The 19,485-nt window shown below is 50.3% G+C and overlaps 1 protein-coding gene across 7 annotated transcripts in view; it reads left to right on the forward strand.

Moving 5' to 3' along the window:
* Positions 1-17,633, forward strand: part of MED12 (mediator complex subunit 12) — a 38,358-nt gene extending 20,725 nt beyond the window's left edge. Inside the window, exons 23-44 of one of the 7 annotated variants that reach the window (XM_026066134.1) lie at positions 69-189; positions 853-954; positions 1,670-1,783; positions 2,088-2,251; positions 4,221-4,400; positions 4,591-4,662; positions 4,963-5,123; positions 5,213-5,374; positions 5,460-5,571; positions 5,823-5,912; positions 6,355-6,464; positions 7,117-7,252; positions 7,532-7,693; positions 8,253-8,630; positions 8,971-9,121; positions 9,313-9,518; positions 9,954-10,034; positions 10,280-10,497; positions 11,115-11,277; positions 14,211-14,399; positions 14,564-14,645; positions 17,191-17,633. In XM_026066134.1, the coding sequence (XP_025921919.1) occupies positions 69-189; positions 853-954; positions 1,670-1,783; positions 2,088-2,251; positions 4,221-4,400; positions 4,591-4,662; positions 4,963-5,123; positions 5,213-5,374; positions 5,460-5,571; positions 5,823-5,912; positions 6,355-6,464; positions 7,117-7,252; positions 7,532-7,693; positions 8,253-8,630; positions 8,971-9,121; positions 9,313-9,518; positions 9,954-10,034; positions 10,280-10,497; positions 11,115-11,277; positions 14,211-14,399; positions 14,564-14,645; positions 17,191-17,234 (3,198 nt within the window). In that variant the 3' untranslated portion in view covers positions 17,235-17,633. Of the gene's footprint in view, positions 1-68; positions 190-852; positions 955-1,669; positions 1,784-2,087; positions 2,252-4,220; positions 4,401-4,590; positions 4,663-4,962; positions 5,124-5,212; positions 5,375-5,459; positions 5,572-5,822; positions 5,913-6,354; positions 6,465-7,116; positions 7,253-7,531; positions 7,694-8,252; positions 8,631-8,970; positions 9,122-9,312; positions 9,519-9,953; positions 10,035-10,279; positions 10,498-10,666; positions 10,765-11,114; positions 11,278-14,210; positions 14,400-14,563; positions 14,646-17,190 lie in introns of those variants that run through there. The other 6 variants (XM_026066135.1, XM_026066139.1, XM_026066136.1 and 3 more) reach the window with 6 other exon arrangements.
* Positions 17,634-19,485: the final 1,852 nt, after the last annotated feature.

Below are 19,485 nucleotides of genomic sequence, written 5' to 3' on the forward strand. Positions count from 1 at the left end.
CTAGTTAAGTTGACGGCGGGAATGAGGCAGAGGCTGTTGTGATCGCTGACTAATCTCTTCTCTTCCAGGTCAGTGACTTATCTTTCCATGATTCCTTGGCCACGTTTGTTGCCATTCTCATTGCCCGGCAGTGCTTGCTGCTGGAGGACCTGATTCGCTGTGCTGCTATCCCCTCGCTCCTCAATGCTGGTAAGCGCCTCCCTGCAGAGAGCTTGTCTTATTCCCAGGGCTGGCCCAAGGCCTGAGCTCCGTGAATACTTTGTGAACCCCAGAGTTGTGAAACATGCCTCCAGTATTTCTTTTACAGTATTGTACTTCAGAATTGAACCTTTTGCTTTAGAGCATTTCTGGCCTTTTGGTTTCCATGTCACGCTCCCTGGAGTTCGTGCACAAGCTGAAATAAGGACAGGGAGGTGTGACCAACCACACTGTTTCACCAGTGTACTCGGCTCTGAACTCCAGCAGTGCATTTCCCACTGCTGACGTGGTTTGGGTTAGTGTTTTGCCTGGAGCAGCCAGCTGGCCAATTGGCCTCATGGTGTCTGGGTCACTCTGCCATTATTCTGCCACCCGCCTCCCTAGCTTTGCTCAGGGGATGGCAGCATCCAGACTCAGGGTGAAGTTGGGAAGATGAAGTGAGCCGAGTGCAATGCATGTCTTTGGGGATAATACTGATTTGTTTGCTCACTTGCATGTTAATTGCTGCGTGTGCTCCATATTTGTCAATACAATAAGCCTGCTGCAGCTTCTCCACTGGCTGCTGCAGGGCAATGCAGCGTAAATAGCTTTTGGATTGAGAGTCAGCTGTCCCAGTACTTGAGAAATCTCAAGTTGACTGTCGTCTTTACATAGCCTGCAGTGAACAGGACTCAGAACCAGGAGCACGTCTGACCTGCCGGATTTTACTCCATCTGTTTAAGACTCCACAGCTGAACCCATGCCAGCAAGATGGCAGTAAGTGAATGAAAATAGAGCCTTTCTTTATTGTGAGAGCACTGAGGCTCCTGCACCCTAAGAAAAGAGAGGCTGGACCCTGTGATTAGAGATCATGCCCTGCTTACTGTGAATAGAGCAGACCTAGTCTGATATGCTGCTTTCTGCAGAGGACAAAGAACAATATCCTTCCATTTATTTCACTCCATGGTAGCCAGGCATCTCGGAGAGGAGGCTCAGGAGGCCGGGAACTCACCAGTAGAGGTGGCCTCGCCATCACTAAGCCATTGGAGTAATGATCACATCTTTTTTTTGGTCTATAGCTTTATACAGCCTCTTAGCTTGGTGCCAGAAGCTGCTATTTCACAGCACTCCCTTTTTGTCTGATGATGGAACCAGTCCAGGAAGCTCTGTTCTTGGCTTCTCATCAGTATCCTGATTGCTCGGATCTCCAAACCCAGCCCGTATACTAGGTTAGGGTACTGTTGGAGCTTGGAGTTCATGACACAGGCACTGTTCCCCATTTGGATTTCATGGTTCAGTTGTCATGGCATGATTGGCACTGTGCTCTGCTATACTTAATTAAATTGACCCCATGTTACATGGGAAAAGGACTAGCCTCAGGATTTTCTGAGCTTGATCCTGCTAAACTGGCTGACRTATAATTCGGGCAGCTCTGGAGCCTCGGTCTTTTTCACTTGCTGGGTATTGCCCTTCCCCATTGTCCTCTTTGCAGACAAACCCACGGTGGGAATCCGTTCCTCCTGTGACCGTCACTTACTGGCAGCTTCCCAGAATCGCATTGTGGATGGGGCAGTCTTTGCAGTGCTGAAGGCTGTCTTTGTTCTGGGTATGTACCCATGTTAGCCCGAACCTGTAAGAAAGAATGGGTTTTAGTGGGGATGATAGACATTATTTTGCATAGGGATAGACATGTATTGGCTTTACAGAAGGGCAGAGAAGATCTATTTTGGTGGATATGTAGCTGGTCTGTCTAGAGTCCTCTAGCTGAGCTATAAATATGCTTCATCTCTCTCTCATCTGCAGAGAGATTGCTGATCACAGGGGAGACTTTGCAAAAGTTCAAGCTGTGTTGTGGGTCAGGTTTTGGGTTTGGCATTGGTGATTAAGTGACACTTGCTCCTTCCTTGTAGGAGATGCAGAACTGAAAGGCTCTGGCTTTTCCCACCCTGGAGGCGTTGATGATCTCATGGATGATGAGCTGGGTACCAGGAAGGCTGGTGGTCGGGTAGTAACTGTAGAAACAGCTAGCTTGGATATTTATGCCAAGTATGTACTAAGGAGCATCTGTCAACAGGTGAGTCTGTCCCATCTCTGGATTTGTCCTTGCCCCTTCTGCAGATAGATATATTCCATACGATTTTCTTCAGAATGGGCTTGGCAGGTATTTTGTTGAAATGTCAGTAAAGAACCAGCTGTGGTTCTGCCATGTGATGGCGCTAAGGATTGCTCATAACCAGCAAAAAAGGTTGAACAGCTGTCAAGAATTGAGTGTTAAAGTATGCAGGGACTGCACATCCCCTCTGCTCTCCTAATGGCACGGGGCTTGTGCCAAAGGAGAGGAGGGCTGGGAGTGGTTTGTTGAGATGTTTGCTGAAGGCAGAGAAGATAAGCATGAGAAAGACAGCTCGTTGAAGTGATAAATGGTGCCTCTCAGAGTGTAGCTTAAGTATTGCTTGCAGCTAGGCTGTTAATGTATCCCTAGGCTTTGCAGTGCCCTGTTTAGTTAATTAAAGGAACAACAACAAAAGTCTTTTGCTCAGCCCTAATCTGACAGCACCAGTAACTCTGTTCCTTTGTGGAAAATTGACATTTGAGGAACTGAAACCTGGCTAATAATGTACTTAGTTGCAGACTGGAGTGGCTGTTGCCATTACTGTATGAAATTGAGTGAGTGGTGAAGGGTGTCCTCAGCCTTGGTTACAAATTTATTCTGTCAGCAGGGAAGATGCAGTGTCACAATTTGAAACCTCCATTCCACTCAGTGCTGTGTCAGCCTCGTGCTTTGTGATGTTGTTTATTAATTGGCTCATTATACAGCAGTGTTATCAGCCTACGAAAAAGAGCTGGAGCTGCCTATTTACGAGTAAAAATTCAACCTACTTCGTGCTGAAACCTGACTGTAGCATTGACAGAAGTAGATCTTCCCTTGCTGGTCCCAGTCTACGTAGGAAGGACGCACAGCAGGCAGAATGTGGGTGTATGTGTGTGTGCGCGTATGTGTGCAGGAGGAAATAGCAGTGTGTCAGATATCCCAACTTGTACCAACTGTTGGCAGCACTGGGTATGTAGGAACGAGTATTCCAGTAGATGCCAGCGAGTGCAACTAAATTGCGTCAGGGCTCTTGCAGCTGTTAAAGGTATACAAAACCGTGTTTACCATCAGCACCTCTAGTCCGAGTGATAGATGTTGCAGAACTCGCGCTATCAGTTTTGAAATGTCTGTAGAATGCCTTAAACCACATGTGGTGATTTCTCAAACTTGGAAAAATATCATCTCACATTCAGGTGTGCACTTCATCCTGAGTGGGGGACAAAGGAGTGGATTACAGAACTGGGCTAAAGGTTTCTTAGGTGCAAATGATTATGACTTAATTGTTGGTTTGCCCTTCAGTTTTTCTAAATTAATAAACATAACCATGACTGGCCCTTTGAAAGGATTGATTTCATGGATCTGTGACAAGTCAGAGCTGTGAGTGAGAACCAAGAGGGAGACCGGAGTCAAAGCTGTTAACCTGAGTCTGATGGTTGGTGTAGCGGTTGTCCGTAATGCTCAAAAAAGTGTTTGTAGTACTATCCTGAGAAGAGACAGATGAACGGTTCCGCTTCAGCGATACGGAGCCTGAGGAGATGACTATAAGCTCAAAAAGAAATGTTGGAGAGACAGGCTGATCGTCTTTCAAGGGCAAAGATGGTAACTGACTTCATACTTGTGAGATTGTCTAAATATAGAGTGGGTCAGAGGCAAAGTCCTACTGAATTCATGTGGAAAGCTGGGCAAGTGGCAAAAAGAACCTTCCCAAGGATATGGATATTACATACACAAGCAAGGGGAGTTTTGAGAGAATGGTGTAGTGACACCTGATGCTTGCTGAATCAAGACAGTACAGCTCACGAAGAGAAATGATTGTCAGGCATTACCCTGTTCCAATAAGGTTCTTATGAGTTTGTGTTCTCTTAATCTCTCTGAGACTGAAGGCAGAAGTGCCAGTTTGGCGTCAGGTGTGAGTCTGTGCTGACCCTGCCTTCCTGTGCTTGTCTTGCAGGAGTGGGTAGGTGAGCGATGTCTGAAGTCCCTCTGTGAAGACAGCAATGACTTGCAGGATCCTGTCCTAAGCAGCACACAGGCTCAGAGATTGATGCAGCTGATCTGCTATCCACACCGACTGCTGGACAATGAGGAGGGAGAAAATCCTCAGCGGCAGAGGATTAAACGCATCCTACAGGTGCAGGGTCCTGACATAGTCCAAGAGTGTCCTAGTAATTGCTTAATGTGGTGTTAGAATGTGGTTGTCCAAAATGCAGACCTCTCTGAGGGATCTGACGCTTGTTACCAAGGGAGCTGGGGGTGTGGGTTGAGGACATGGTTTGAACAGAGACAAGGACTCATCTGAAGTGTGTGTGTGTGTGTTGCAGAATCTGGACCAGTGGACTATGAGGCAGTCCTCGCTGGAGCTGCAGCTCATGATTAAGCAGACAGCAAATAACGTGAGTTACTGCTCGGTGGAACCATGCAGGGATGTGTGTTGCTAGTGTTGAAGTGGCTGCTTGTGAGGTGGTGGGGAGGTGGCCTAGCAGAAGTGAGAATGTGGAGAAAGTAAACAAAGAGGACGTATGGGTGAGTCTGGTGATAGCCAAGAATAAGAAAGATATGGGGAGTCTGAGACCCCAAGAGCAGCAGCCCTGGGGGAATTTGCTGACTGTGTCATGTTTAGATGTGCAAGCCCTGTCAGTGGGTGCTCTCAGAGAAAGGCTTAGCTCTCCTCTCTTCCCTTGCCCTGTCTCCAGGAAATGAACTCCTTGTTAGAAAATATAGCCAAGGCCACCATTGAGGTATTTCAGCAGTCAGCAGAGACCAGCTCTGCTAGCTCTGCTGGCAATGGAGTCAACAGTATCAGCAGCTCAGCAAGTGCTACACCTGCCAGCAACAAATCCAAGCCCATCCTCAGGTAGGTGAGCCCAGCATGAGGCTGCCTTGTAGACAAGTCTGAATCGTGGGTTGGGTTACAAACTGCTTTTCTCCGCTGTGTTGTCACAGCTCCCTGGAGAGGTCAGGAGTGTGGCTGGTAGCCCCTCTGATTGCCAAGCTTCCAACATCAGTGCAGGGCCATGTGCTGAAAGCTGCTGGAGAGGAGCTGGAGAAAGGACAGCATCTGGGGTCATCATCCCGCAAAGAGCGGGACCGCCAGAAGCAGAAAAGGTGAGTCCTGGGGAAAGGGCAGGCAATGCTGGCTATGCTGATCCTCCAGCCTGGCAGTACAGCTCCCTCGCTGTTCTCTCTGCAGCATGTCCCTCCTGAGCCAGCAGCCGTTCCTGTCACTGGTGCTAACATGCTTGAAAGGACAGGATGAGCAGCGGGAAGGCCTCCTCACCTCTCTGTACAGTCAAGTCCAGCAGGTAGGTGTCTTGCTTCTCCCCTCACTTTCCTCAAGGGCTCATGCCTCAGCAGGCTGACTGTTGGGCATGTCCTCCATAAATGTTGTCTATCTGAGTGTGTGCTCAATAAGGTGAAGGTCTTACCCCAGTCAGTGCAGGGTGCTTCAGCTGACCTTCTCCTCAGAGTCACTAGATAGTGGGCAACACAAGCTGCTCTCTATAAACTTTAGGGCCCAGCTTCTGAGGTCTGTCCTCTCTCCTAAATCACTTAGATTGTTACGAATTGGCGGGAAGATCAGTACCAAGATGACTGCAAAGCCAAGCAACTGATGCATGAGGCCCTGAAGCTCCGACTGAATTTGGTGAGCAGCCAAAAGAGGGTGTTAGCCATGTGGGGTGAAGGGTCCTCTGCCCTTTTTCTGAGCAAGCGCACACTGAGGGGCTATATATCTCCTGAGGAGAGACATCCCAGCTGCTTCTAGGTCTTGAGCCCTGTGTGAGATAGGGTGTGTGGAGAAACTCACTTGCTCTATTCGGCCAGGATGGGATCCACAGCTTTGGTCTCTATTTCTGAGATGTGCTATGCAGGCTGGTCACAGCACTGCATTCCCATTTCAATGCTTTTGGAGTCCACAGCACTACTGCTTATGTCTGAAGTTTGTTCTGCTGACGGCAGTTTCCTTCAGTCCTCTGTAGGAGTTGCTGTAGCAGAGGAGTTGCTCCGATTTAGACTCCTGTCTCACTTTCTAATCTTAGCATTTCTTCTTGCTGTACCTGTGACTCTAAACTATTCTTCCCTGCCAGGTGGGAGGAATGTTTGACACAGTTCAACGGAGTACACAGCAGACAACTGAATGGGCTGTGCTTCTCCTGGACATCATCAGCAGTGGCACTGTGGACATGCAGTCAAACAAGTAACTTTCTGGCTTCTGATCAGTACGCTTCCCAAGGGAGGCAGCCCCTTTCTTGTGCGAGCTAGTTGCTGGGAGGCAGCCCCTTTCTTGTGCGAGCTAGTTGCTGGGAGGCAGCCCCTTTCTTGTGCGAGCTAGTTGTCTCTCCAGACGCCCTGTCGGAAATACTGTGGTGACTGAAAGAGACTTTGGAGTAATAGGAGGCTATAACCTAGGTCTTGCTGTGTAAGTGCACTCTGATATATCTGGAGCAAACCTGGGTTTCCAGATGCAAACAGACAAGCTGGGAAGAGCTTGAGCTCAACTCCCTTGAGTTGGGACCTGCAGGGACAACTTTTTGGAGAAGCTGAATGGGTGGACAGGAGGCCAATCTTAATCTGTGATATTGCAGTTGACTGAAATGTGAACACCCTGGGTTGTATAAGGAAAGAAGGATTAGGTGTGGGAGGTTAGACTGAAGAGTGCTCCCTCCATGTGGAAGAAGCAGCAGCTGAAAGCAGCATAGCATGCCATGAAACGGCCTGTGCTCAGGGGCTTGATGCTTTTGTGTGTAGGCAGTACTCTCAACAATCTAATAATGTTTTGTGTTACTGCGATGGCAGAAGCTCTGTATCTGCTTCTCCTGTGACTTTAGCCTTTCTGTTCTGACCAACAGTGAGCTCTTCACCACGGTGCTGGACATGCTGAGTGTTCTCATCAATGGCACCCTGGCTGCTGATATGTCCAGCATTTCTCAGGGCAGCATGGAGGAGAACAAACGGGCGTACATGAATCTGGTCAAGAAACTCAGGGTGAGGGATGCTGGGCCCTGTGGGGGGAGCTGAGAGTGCTGTGTCACAGTGGTCCAACTATGCAGTTTTATCTGGGTCTCACATGGTACTTGTCCTGTTGCTGCTTAGAGAGGCCATGATGGTTGCCCGTATGGCTTTGTGGGCATTGGGGTGAAGGGTGCAAAGGTGATAGGTAGTGATAATGACAGAGTAGAAGTTGACACCAGTAGAGGCACAGGTGGGCTCTGGATGATTTTTCTCTGAGCAATTCTTGAAGTCTCCTCTGCTCCCCTTGTGCAGAAGGAGCTGGGGGACCGGCAGTCTGACAGCCTGGAGAAGGTGCGACAGCTACTTCCCCTTCCCAAGCAAACCCGAGACGTCATCACCTGCGAACCTCAGGGATCTCTCATTGACACCAAAGGCAATAAAATAGCTGGCTTTGACTCCATCTTCAAGAAGGAAGTAAGTGGAGCTCTGTTTTCTGTATCATGGCTGTATGCAGACATCACTTGTCATCTGAAACCTTGAGTCTTCGCTGCTTGGGAGGCCTCTGTGTGCTGCACACCTTGTTGTATGCTGAGCTTGATGTGGCTGGCTACACACAGCCAAACTGGCACCTAACCATGTCCAAAAAGGGCAAAATTAGGTGCTAATGTGTGCTAACGCTCGGTGATACATGCCGCTCTGGTCTGAGAAATTATTTAAATTTTGGGTTTGTACTCATGCCTATCTGAAGCTCAAAGAGAAACCCATAATCCCTACTGCATGACTTACTGGGCAATGCCAGCCTGTGACAGGACACAGGCAGAGAAAATGTTTCATTGCTGGAGAGAGGAGCAGTTGTTGATGAAAGCCTTCAGAAATGACTGCTTTGCTGTGTGGAAGAGCAAGGACCAGTAGCAAGTGCTCAGGCTGCTGTTTGGGATACACTAAGTGAGATGTTGTGGAAGCCTAGAGTATTCTGTACCCTAGCTGGAGAAATAACAGGATCTTGTAGGTTCTTAATTCTTTTTGATTAAAGGGTTTGCAAGTCTCTACAAAGCAGAAGATTTCTCCTTGGGATCTGTTTGAGGGCTTGAAGCACTCAGCCCCCCTCTCCTGGGGATGGTTTGGGACAGTCCGGGTGGATCGCAAGGTGTCCAGATTTGAGGAGCAACAGAGGCTTCTTCTATACCACACGCACTTAAAACCCAAGCCCCGTAGTTACTACCTAGAGCCACTGCCACTGCCCCCTGAAGAGGAAGAGCCTCCTACGCCTGTGGCTCTAGAGCCTGAGAAGAAGGCTGTGGAACCAGCCAAGACTGACAAAACAAGCTCCAATCCTGCCACCTCTACTGAAGAACGCAAGAAGAAACAGAGCAAAGCCAAGAAACGCAACCAGTCTGCCAGCAAAAGTGAGGTAATCAACTGCCCAACAGCTATGGGTCTCCCTTGTCCAGGCTTGCTGGTCACAGGGAACTCCCTTGGGTCTTCCGGAGGAGCCTGTGAGCAGAGAGCAGTGTAGTGATGGAGATGGAATTTTTCCTCTCAGCTGGGAGTGCTGGAGCTCTGTCTTTCTCCCTCCACCCTGGGGTAGGGCAAATGTTTCCTTAAATCCTGATGGGAGGGAAAGAGACTGCCCAGCTCGGATAGCACCCTGGACTTCCTCTTGTGGACTTTGCAACCCTTTCATACACTTGATCCAGCTGTAAATTCCCAGTGCACGCTGACCTTTCTTATGCCTTTCTTTGTCCTTGCAGGATTTTGTGTTGGGTCCTAGCCGAGGAGTTTCATATGGAGTTGGCATGCCTACAGATCTCTTGCATCACCAGACAGGAAGCGCTGTGTCTAGACTGGCATATGGGCAATCACCAATGGGTCTCTATGCCCAGAATCAGCCTCTTCCGGCAGGTAGGTGGGGAGAAGAAGGTGAGCCTGTTGCACCTCTGCAGGACTCTCTTGTGAGAACCCTTTCTGCAAGATGGTCCTACACACACTTGCTTCTTCTACCTGTTGTATATCCAGATATGGTGACGAGCTGCCGTTCTAGAGCTGCAAGGCTCAGCAATAGCATGTAACTAGTCAATCTCTTCCTCTTGCAGGTGGCCCTCGCCTGGATACATCCTACAGACCTGTGCGCATGCCACTGGGGAAAATTGTTCAGAGTCGTCCTCCCTATAGTGGGGTGCTGCCTTCAGGGATGGGGAGCATGATGGGCCTTGACCCCTCCTACAAGCCAACAGTGTACAGACAGCAGCCCCCGGTGTCCCAGGGGCAGATCCTGAGGCAGCAGCTTCAGGCGAAGTTGGTAAGTCCAAGCTGTGCTGCTGCTCTTGCCGGACCCTGTGGCACAGCAGGGCCTAGTTGTTTGCTAGGGCTGTGGCTTCTGGCCAGAGCTCTGCAACCCTGTCTCTGTTTCTGCCCTGGAAAGCTGTTGTCTCTCAAGTCTGTCCCTCTGGGGCAGCTCTGTTTGCCACCTCCTTTGTTGGGTACCTGTCACTAACGGAATTGGTGGAGATGTCACTGAGGTGCCCTGGGACATCTGTGGCTGTTGGGCAGCGAGAGGGGCACATCCTGGCTGAGGGATGGCAGGGATGTTAGTGGCCTATTTCACCCAGTTCAGGGGGAAGCAGATACTGTTAGCACCTGCACACTGCATGCTGTGCAGCAGCCTGACGGGTTTACAGTGAAGATACCTGTCTGGTTTGGTGATACCGAAAAAAGTGTTTTTCTTGCCTTCCAGCAGGGCCAGGGCATAATGGGGCAGCAGCCAGTGCGCCAGATGGCTCCAACCCCGTCCTATGGAGCACTGCAGCCCTCCCAGGTAAGTGGTAGTGACCCCAGGTAAGACTGGGATCTGGTTCTCACACAGGACAGTGCTCCTAAGTCCTGAAATTGCTCAGCTCTTTTCACTCATTTACTAGCTAACGCGAACCTGAATCCCAGAGGTGAGCAGCCTCGTGATGGCACTGTAACAGAGCTGGTCGCTGTCCTTTGCTCCCGTTTCTCTTCTGTACCCCATTGCTGACAAAGCTTTTTTTTGTTTTTGTTTGTTTTGTTTCATTTCAGGGTTACACACCTTACGTCTCCCACATAGGCCTTCAGCAGCACCCGTCCCAGTCGGGCACGATGGTACCTCCTACCTATTCTGGCCAGCCCTATCAGAATTCCCACCCCAGCTCTAACCCCGCGCTGGTGGACCCTGTTAGACAGATGCAGCAGAGACCAAGCGGCTATGTGCACCAGCAGGCCCCAGGCTACGGGCACACCTTGGGCAACACACAGAGGTACCTCCCACCCTGCTGGATGCTGAGAAACTGTTTGTATTTCGTCAGGGCCTTCCCCACTCTCAGTTTAGACAATCCTAATAGCAATCTGTGAAAAGCCTGTTGTTTTCCATGCTCTGTGGTTCAGCATTTGAGTCCTTTGCATCCTCAAGGGAACATCTTTTTCCAGCTTTCAGTCCTGGGAAGAAACAGAGAGACAGGAGGAAATTCGGAGAGATGCCAGCTGCAGGCAGGAGACAGTGTTACCAGCCAGAAAAGATGAAATTGGGAAGTATGAGGCAAATGACCTGGGAAAGTCTGTTTTCAATTTGAATCTGGCCAGCCGATCACTCGCTAAGGGCTAGATCTGGGACTCTCGCTGCTCCTGGGCAGGCGTACATCCAGCAGGGAAACTTTGCAGAAGAATGGGCTGAATATCGTTATTCAGAGCTTCTTAAACTAGGTTGGCTGAAGCCCTGAAGGGCCCTGGTGTCCCTTGCCTTTTCTGCAGAGGTAGCACGGGCTACAGGGGGCTATCGGGGCTGTGGCGTTGATGGCAGAAGCTGGGTTTGGATTAAAGAAGATAGCAGCCCATGAATCTTTTGCTCCATGGTTATTAATGTCCTTGTCTCTTGCAGATTTCCTCACCAGTCGATACAGCAGGCCCCCATGATGAGTGGGATGAACCATTTGGGTGCACAAGGAGTCCCCTCAGGAATTCGACCCAGCCAGATACTGCCTGATCAACAGCAGCAGCAGTACCTGAGGCAGCAGCAGCAACAGCAGCAGCAGATGCTGAGGGTGAGTGGCTGGTGACACAGAGAAGGCCACTGGAGCCAGAGGAGGCTTGCTGAGCGCTGCTTACCTCTGCATCAGCAACGCTCTGCTCTGCCTCTCTGTGCCAGGAGGGATGTCAACTCTGTTGGGGGCTGTCTGTAATAATTTGCTAGGCAGTTGTCCCTTCCTTAGAGCTGTCCACTCCTGATGGAGAGACCTGCTGTGCTGCCTTTTGCCTGTCACCCAGCCTGAGCTGAAGAAAAGTTAGGAACAGCAAAGGTCTGTTAGTACCCTGTGGCCTGCATCCCACTTCTTCCAGCTCCAGCTGAGCCCATAAGATTGTGCAGAAAGCTAGCTGTCTCAGAAGTCAGTGTTACAGTAGCTAGAAACAAAGTGAAAATCCCCCTGTCCACCCCAGGGTAGGTAGAGTTGTTCCTTACAAGATCATTTCTAGGAGCATGTCTGCGTTTTCACAAGACCAAAATAAGTATCAGTCACAATTCCCAGTGGTAAGAGATCTGGTATGAATCAGTACGTGTCCTCCACATCTTACAGTGGATGGTGGAAAGCTGGTTCAACATGAATGGTCAGACCTAACTCTCTAGGTACAGAGGAGTTCGCAGACATGTGTCAACAGAGATGAGTATCCCATGGATTTGCATACTGGTCTTATAAATATTAAATACCCATATGATATAGTAATACAGATATGAATACTTTTTTTTTATAATTATAGGAATGGATTGAATGGAAAGAGAAACACTAAACAGGAATTTTGTGGGTTACTTGGCGAGTTGTATTCCTTATCACAAAGCTTAGCAAACCTGTAAAATATGGGCAGATTTTAAAGGGCACAGGGCAGGCGCACCCCGTGTTGCAGTGCTGGGCGCTCTGCGAGGTACCTGCGCGAGGCGGTGGTTCCTGCGGAGAGCCACTGTCAGCAGAATTTGCGAATTGCTGCCTTGCACTGGACAAGAGACTGCCTGTAGCGTGGTCAGCAGTTCTTAGGCCTTTTGATGAGTAGCACTTCCTGACTATTCACTAGCTCTTTTTTAGCATTCTCCATCACTCATACTTAGGAAAAGAACATTCCTCAGGCAAGTTGCTTGCACTTGTCCTAGCTCAGTAACTTCATGTACCTTCTGGTTTTAGCTGACGTTGTTTGGTTGTTCAAAAAAAAATAAATAAAAAGAAAGTGTGTGTGTGGGGGGGAGGTGGCAAAATCTCCCCTGTTACAGGTGACTCTTGCTGTGGTATCGGGAAGCCCAGATGCAAAACACTCTTGGTGCTTGAGTTGACTGTCATGATGCAGTGGCTTGTGGAAAGGAAGAATGACCTTTTAGTTAGTCTTTCATGGGCTGATAATGAGCTGACTACCAACCCATAATGATTTAAAGCCATTTCTTGTACTACAGCCAATGGACATGAACAGCTTAATCTTCTTAATACAAATGTGGAGACTTGGATCTCCCCTTTTCTCTTCTTCTCTAACCTGAAGCCCAGCTATTTCAGCCTTTCCTGACTGACAGTCAGTATTAAGAAGGTAGAACATGAGGTCAGAAGGGTTCTCCTGGCATATTTAGTCAGTTGTCTGCTTTCTAGTGTACCCAGGTTATAGCATCCGTTTCAGATCCTAAGTGGCCAAATGGGTTTAAAATAGAAGTTAGGCTGTTCTAGAAACTCGCGCCCTTTGATGGGTCGAATCCTTCTTGATCCGAGCCTCCATGTGTTTGTGATCAGTTCTTTTATCCAGTTGTTATTGTTGTCTGTATCCTGTTTACTGGCTCTTCTTTCTCCTTGATGTTTGCCCAATGTATTCCTAGGGAGCACTTCTATCCTCCCAAGATCTGGTTTTTCTAACCTCCTCTCATAAGAAATTGTCCCTTTTCCTGATCATCTTTGTTTTCTAATTCTGTTCAAGGTTTGAACCTTACCCTTTTGAGCTGGTGATCAGAGTTGTACCTAGTATCACCATGCTTTGTATGATGGCATTAGTAGTTCCCTATTTCTGCTAGAAATTCTTCTCTTTATCTAGTGAGTTCAAAACAACCTTTACAGGAAGGAGAAATGTCTGGAAATTAGAAATCAGTTTGATTTGGAGAAACGAAAATGCTTTGGATTTGTGGGTACAATCTGTCTTTGTAAGTTCAGCATGCTGAATAGTCTTCTCGCCATGAACAGTTCTGGCAACATCTAGGTTGGAGCTCTGCATCCAGTTTGATCCACATCCTTACTGAAGCGCAGCATCAGCTGGCTCGAGGGTCAGAAAAGAGCAGCAAGATAGGTTGAAGAGCTGGGGAATGTGACTGAGGAAAGGCTGAAATAGCTGGGCTTCAGGTTAGAGGAAAGGAGACAAGCGGAGATATAAGTCACCACATCTGTCTTTAAAATAAATAAATAAATAAATCTGTTCRTGTCCCTTGGCTGTAGGACAAGAAATGGCCTTAAATCATAGCATATGAGATTCGAGGTAGAGATTAGGGAAAACTGTAGCTGTAGGAGTAACTGTGACCTGGAATAAATTGCTTGTGGGAGCTGTGTTGGTATCTCTGGGAGACTTTTGAGAACAAGTTAGACAAATACTCGGTGACATAGGTACTGCTGATTTTACCTGGAGGCAAGAGATGGACTAGCCAGCCTCTTGAGGTAGCTCCAGGTCCTGTTTGCTGTTCTTGTAATGTTTGCTCCTAGCCATTCCCTGGCTGATCAGCAAACCTGTAGCTCTTTTTCTACCTGTTGAGAACTTGTCTTATAGAACAACTCTGTTACTGGCCTTGTATTTCATTCCATTTCTCAGGCTGGGGCAGGGTCCGTGTGAAATTCAGGTAATTTAGGTACCCGTGAAGGAGAGTGGTGTAAGAGGGCACGTCACTGTGGTGGAACAGCCTTCGTGTGCTGCATTGCTGTGTGCCTTGTCCAGATGTGTCGCTGATGGTCTCACTTCTTTGTCTTCGCAGCAGCAGCAGCAACAGCAGCAGCAACAACAGCAGCAGCAGCAGCAACAACAACAGCAACAACAACAGCAGCAGCAGCAGCAGCCACAGCCGCAGCCGCAGCAGCAACCCCAGGTCTCCACAGTGCCTCAGCCACAGGCGCAGGGCCAGCCCCCGGGGCTGGGGATGCAGGCTCTTCCCCCCCAGCAGATTGTGAGTGTTCCCTCTGAGGCAGAGGGACGTGACAGCCCAGCACGAATCCAACGGGGCTCCACCTGCATCCCCCCCTCCTCCCTCTCCTGCGCTTCCCAGGGCTGCGTGAGTGCCGAGACCGCCAGCCCGGCAGTGTGGTTATAACCGCGTTTCTCTCTTTGCAGTTCCAGCGCCAGGGCCTTCAGCAGACGCAGCAGCAGCAGCAAACAGCCGCTCTGGTCCGACAGCTTCAACAGCAGCTTTCCAGTAAGCCTGAGGGTTCTTGATCCTGTCCCTACTCTCCTCCCCTGCCATTCTCCATTGCGGTACCCTGGCGCAGAGAGGTAGGGAAGCAAGGCCAAGCTGGACTGTCTGAGGCCGTAAGCGATGGCAGCAGGGAGATGGCATCAGGACTCGGAGCTCCTGTCCCAGGGACGCACAGCAGCAGCGCTGGTGGTGCTGCCAGCACACGAGCAATCTTCCAGACCTACTGCGTGCAGAGGGCTGCGGGGAGCCTTTGTAGCGGCTGTTAGGCAGCTTTCCCAAAGTATCCCGTCTGCAGCTTTACTGCGTTCAGAGGCGTTTCCTCTGCTGCTTACACAATCTGTGAAGGCCTCAAGGAGGCCTAATCCTGGGGTGCCCACCTGGTGGGTTACGCAGAGATGCTGTGTTCAGGACGTGGTCAGGGCAAGACTTCTTGGAGGTGGAGACGGTACTCTGGGAAGTGTTGCGGCACGCTTGCTGTGTTTGCGGTGTTCCGTCGGTGTCCAGGGCTGCTGCCCCAGACGGAGTAATGCGACAGCTGATGTTTGGGCTGGCACTGTACGGTTATTACGATCTGTGTTGAACTGCTGGCTGGGGGAGCTAAAAGCAGAACCCAGTCTCTGTGCTGTTCCCCTCTGAACCGCCTGCTGTTTTTACTGTCACCTTGGTGGCTTTTCTGCCATAAAAATGGCAGAGATGCTATGAAAGTGCCTACAGATAGACTGCATAGCTTTTTGCAGTGCATTAAGTGTGAGACTGTGGCAGCCCTAACAATGTGTGGGGTGGGAGCTAGGAACTTGGTGGTTGGGAACTGACCCTTTCGTTGCTGGGCCATCATTTCTATGGCAGACAAGGATCTGGAGGCTTGTAATTCAATGTCAAGTAAAATTACAGCTGGCAGGTTTGCTCTATCTGCTTGTTGTTCAGTTCTATCTACTTGTTAGTTCAGTTTCTTTAAACTGAGTGTTTCTCAGAGCGGGCTTGTGCCTGGGAAATGCTGGAGACAATCGGGGGTGGAGGTGTTTCTTTGTCATATGTATAGCACTCACACGTGATAAATGTCTACAATAAATAATGGCCAAACAATAGTGCTTACACTTGTTCCCTGACAGCAAATTCTTAGCGCTTGTGACAAAAACCAGGAATTTTAATGCTGCTTAAGCATTTCCAACTAGTCTGATTCAAAGGCCGCAAGCCTGCGCGAGGATGCTAGCCAGGACATTCAAGTATAGGAAGACCTCATGTAAGAATCTGCGTGTAGCAGAATATTTTTGTATCTTTTCTGTACAGCAAATGGAGTGGAGTTTTATACGGAACGGGTGCGTGGGCCCAGTGCAGTCGTGTGTCAGCATGCAGCTTCCGTGCTACCTCACTGGGTTTGCATCAGTTCCCCCAGGAACCATCTGGAGTTCTTATTCGCAGAGTCTGGGGTAGAGTGGAAAGCGGGACATAAACCAAGAACATCTTGTAGGAGCAGGACAAGAATACCTTAGGCCCAGGATATGCTGAATATACGGTTGTGCCGCAGGGCTGAGGAGGAGAGAGGACTAGCCAGGCTGCAGTGGTTTGCTTTTATTTAATCTGCAGTGCCAAACATGCTGATTGGGTTTCAGGAGAAAATGTATGTGTGTATTTGCAGCTCGCAGGCTCATGAGGCTCTCGAATATAACTCTACAATGTTTCCAGCCCTTTTTGTGCCACCTGGAGGTCCTCTGGGCATGTTCTTCATGCAGACTCTATTGCATCTATTTCTGCATCCAGCAGAAACCCCTGCTGCTCCCTTGCTTTATGGAGATAGGTTGCTGCTGAGGATTCATCAGTGAAAGGGTAGAGATTGCCCCATTGCTAAAATATTGGCTCAAATCTGTCCAAAGCTTAAGAAATCTATGAACTGTAGACCTCTGGCTGGGCTGAGCTACCRAGTCCTGGTAGAAAGGAGCCATCAGGTGGAGTACTCCGTGTAGATACAGGAAGGGCGTTGAGCTTGAAGGCAAATGGCACTCAAGCCAGATAAGTCTTGGTTTGTACCTAGATAGTGACAGGGAGCCAGACTAGTTCCTGGTGCACTGGTATGACCTCTGGAGCTCTGAAACCTTCACTAATTCTGGTTTCTGGGTGTTCTTCAGGATAAGTGTTTGACATTAGCTGTCTGAGCAGCTCACGTGGCTGCGGGTGTTGTGCAGCYGCATAGGGCTGTTTTCCTTTCAAAATACAGAAATAATTTGCACCTAGCCTCATCCTCCAACTAGCTGCCATCTTTCAGGTCTTCATTATGGTGCAGCAGTTCCACCGTAAGGGATGGAGCAGGTCTCCTCGGAGCTTTGGGTTTAGGATATCTATCTCTTTGCCAAAGTATGTGGGGTCTTGTCTGAGCTGCTGCCTAAAACCTTGGGCAGATGAGCATGGCAGGGAGTGCCATAAGTGACATAGTTGTCTTCTCACACCCTGCACCACCCCCCTCAGGACTTTGTGCTAATGATGTGGGGAAGGGAATCTCCTTGCTGGAGAAAACCCTGTGACTGTCTAAACTCTGTCTTCATCTCAACAGATACACAGACACAGCAGAACAACAACCCGTTTGCACGCTACTGATCCATGGCACTTAAGCCTGATCCAGGAGGGAGACATCACTGTGGACCGGATACAGCCTCTTCAGCCTGACCTACAAGCTAGGGCTGCTCCCAACCTCTGTTTCCGGGCTAGTGCCCCAAGTGCTGCGTGCCACCGCTACCCATCTCGCGGGGAGATGCCAGGAAGATGGTTTTATTGTACAGAGAAAGTGTTTTTACTATCCGATTTCTACAAATGTTTATGGAGATCCCTTGTGGCTGATAGTCTCCCTTCCCACTTTTGTTTCAGTTTTTACTCAGTTTTTAGTATTTTTGTTAAAATAATGATTAAGACACTGTAAAATTTTGTACTTTATTTATACCAGATGAACCCTGTACTGCAGACATTCTCGGATGAATACAGAGAGCTTACTTTGCAAAAGGAGTGTGTATTCAGAGCCTGCCTTTCCTCCTCGGAGCTCCTCCTAGCTTCCTGCTACAGCCCCGCAGCACCTCTGTACATGATCTCCATTTCTTCCTCACTAGAGCTGAGCTCTGTTTCTGCTTTTTTTGTGTGTGTGTGTGTGAAAGAATGGTGCTCAGGCTAAGCAGTTGGGTTTGGGAAAGAAAGCTTTTCCTCCCCTATTTCATAAGCCGGTGTTCGCATGCTGGCTGGGGTTTGTACAAACTTGGTAGCCGATGTACAAACCCTAAGAGCTTTATTAGTGGTCTGTGGCATATGCTACAAGAGCAGAGGGTTAAAAGCAAAGGGAGAGGCATGTTCTAGGGTAAATCGGAGCGTCGACAAGCCCAGCTTCCCCAATGCAGCAGTAACTGCGATGCCTAAACTGGTACCTCTGCAGTCTAGGAGGAGCTGCAGACGAAACGCGCTCAGCACAGTACTTCTCCTCTCAGCATGGTTTTGCTGATGAGCCCCAAGGCTCTGTGTTAGCTCCTTCCTGACTGCCACAGAGCTTTTTGTGGATGGGTGATGTCTGGTTTCTAAACTTTTGACCTGGCTAATGCAGCCTGCTGGCACCACGTCCAGCCTCCGTGTCTGTGTAGCAGGCAATGCCGGGCTCCAGCTAAGCAAAGCCGAGCGCTCTGCGTTCCTGCTGCCTGCTGAACCTGGAAACTTTTGTGACTGGCATCTTTGGTTCCCCCTCAGCAACTTGCTTGTAGCCTGTTCCACCTGGGGTCCCTCGAGTAGCTTTTCTGGAGTGTTGTCTTCCTTCTGTCCTGTCGGGGATGGTGCGAGGCTTGCAGGGGCTCCTGGGGGAGTTGACCTCAGTCTAAGGGTAAATAAACCAAAACAGCTTTTTACCATTATGTGGTAATAACGGGGGCTCTTCCTCCTCCTGCCCTTGGAGCAATCTCGGCCAGAGCTGCAGCTTCAGGGCCTGTCAGCACCCATCCACCCTTTCTTAGGGCCATGTGATACCTGGGCCAACGTGGTGACCGACCCCAACCGCTGCTCCGTTCACCTGGGCGTAGCGGCTGGGAGCAGGGCAGGCCCCCAGCCCCGGCTCCCCCGCRGCGGTGCGTAACGCCTCCAGCAGCGCGGGCTGCGTCCGTGGCACCGCCGCTGCTGTGCTTCCCCTCTGCCTGGCGCCCCGGGTGCCGCTGCGGTTCGGCAGCCGCTCCTTCCGCCTGGCCTGGCCGCRTGGCACGTGCCCCGCAGCTGCCCTGCGCCCGTGCCGGGCTGCAGCCGAGTCGCACGGGAGCTGGCAGGTGTTGCTGGCCAGGCCTGCGCGTCTGGTCAGGGCTGATGGAGACAGACTCCTTCGTTAATGAGAACAGACGGTCGTGTGCAGGGCTGCTTCCTCCGTGCATCGCTGCTTGTCCCCTTCAATCAGGATCAGGCCGGGGAGCAGGCTCCAGCTGGCTCTTAGGAGCACCCAGCGCGGCTGGGGGGTGCCACGCTGCCCCGCGCGACCTRGCCTGCTGGCACCCTGCTTTGGGGGGCTGGGGCGGGAGGAGAGCCCCGTCCCCATCCCTGGGAGGGAGATGTCTGCCCGGCTGCGCTGCGTTGAGGGTACTGGGGGCCAGCGGAGCCGCGGCTCTGGACAGCGTGAGTCTCCCTGTGCAGCAGCTGCCTGCAGCCCCCTCCTCTGCCGGCCCCGGCAGGCAGCTGAGCCTGCGCCGGGCGGCATCTTGGATGCTGCCTTCTGCATCGCCGCCGCGCCAGAGGCGGGAGGAGGGCGGCTGGCTGCATCAGCCGGCGCCAGCGCGGGGTGGCGGGAGGCGATGGCGGCTCTGGGCAGGGTGCAGCAGGTGCCGCTCGCGCCGGGGCT

This window comes from Apteryx rowi, unplaced genomic scaffold, assembly GCF_003343035.1.
Source record: "Apteryx rowi isolate R43461 unplaced genomic scaffold, aptRow1 scaffold_24, whole genome shotgun sequence".
Taxonomy (NCBI): Eukaryota; Metazoa; Chordata; class Aves; order Apterygiformes; family Apterygidae; genus Apteryx; species Apteryx rowi.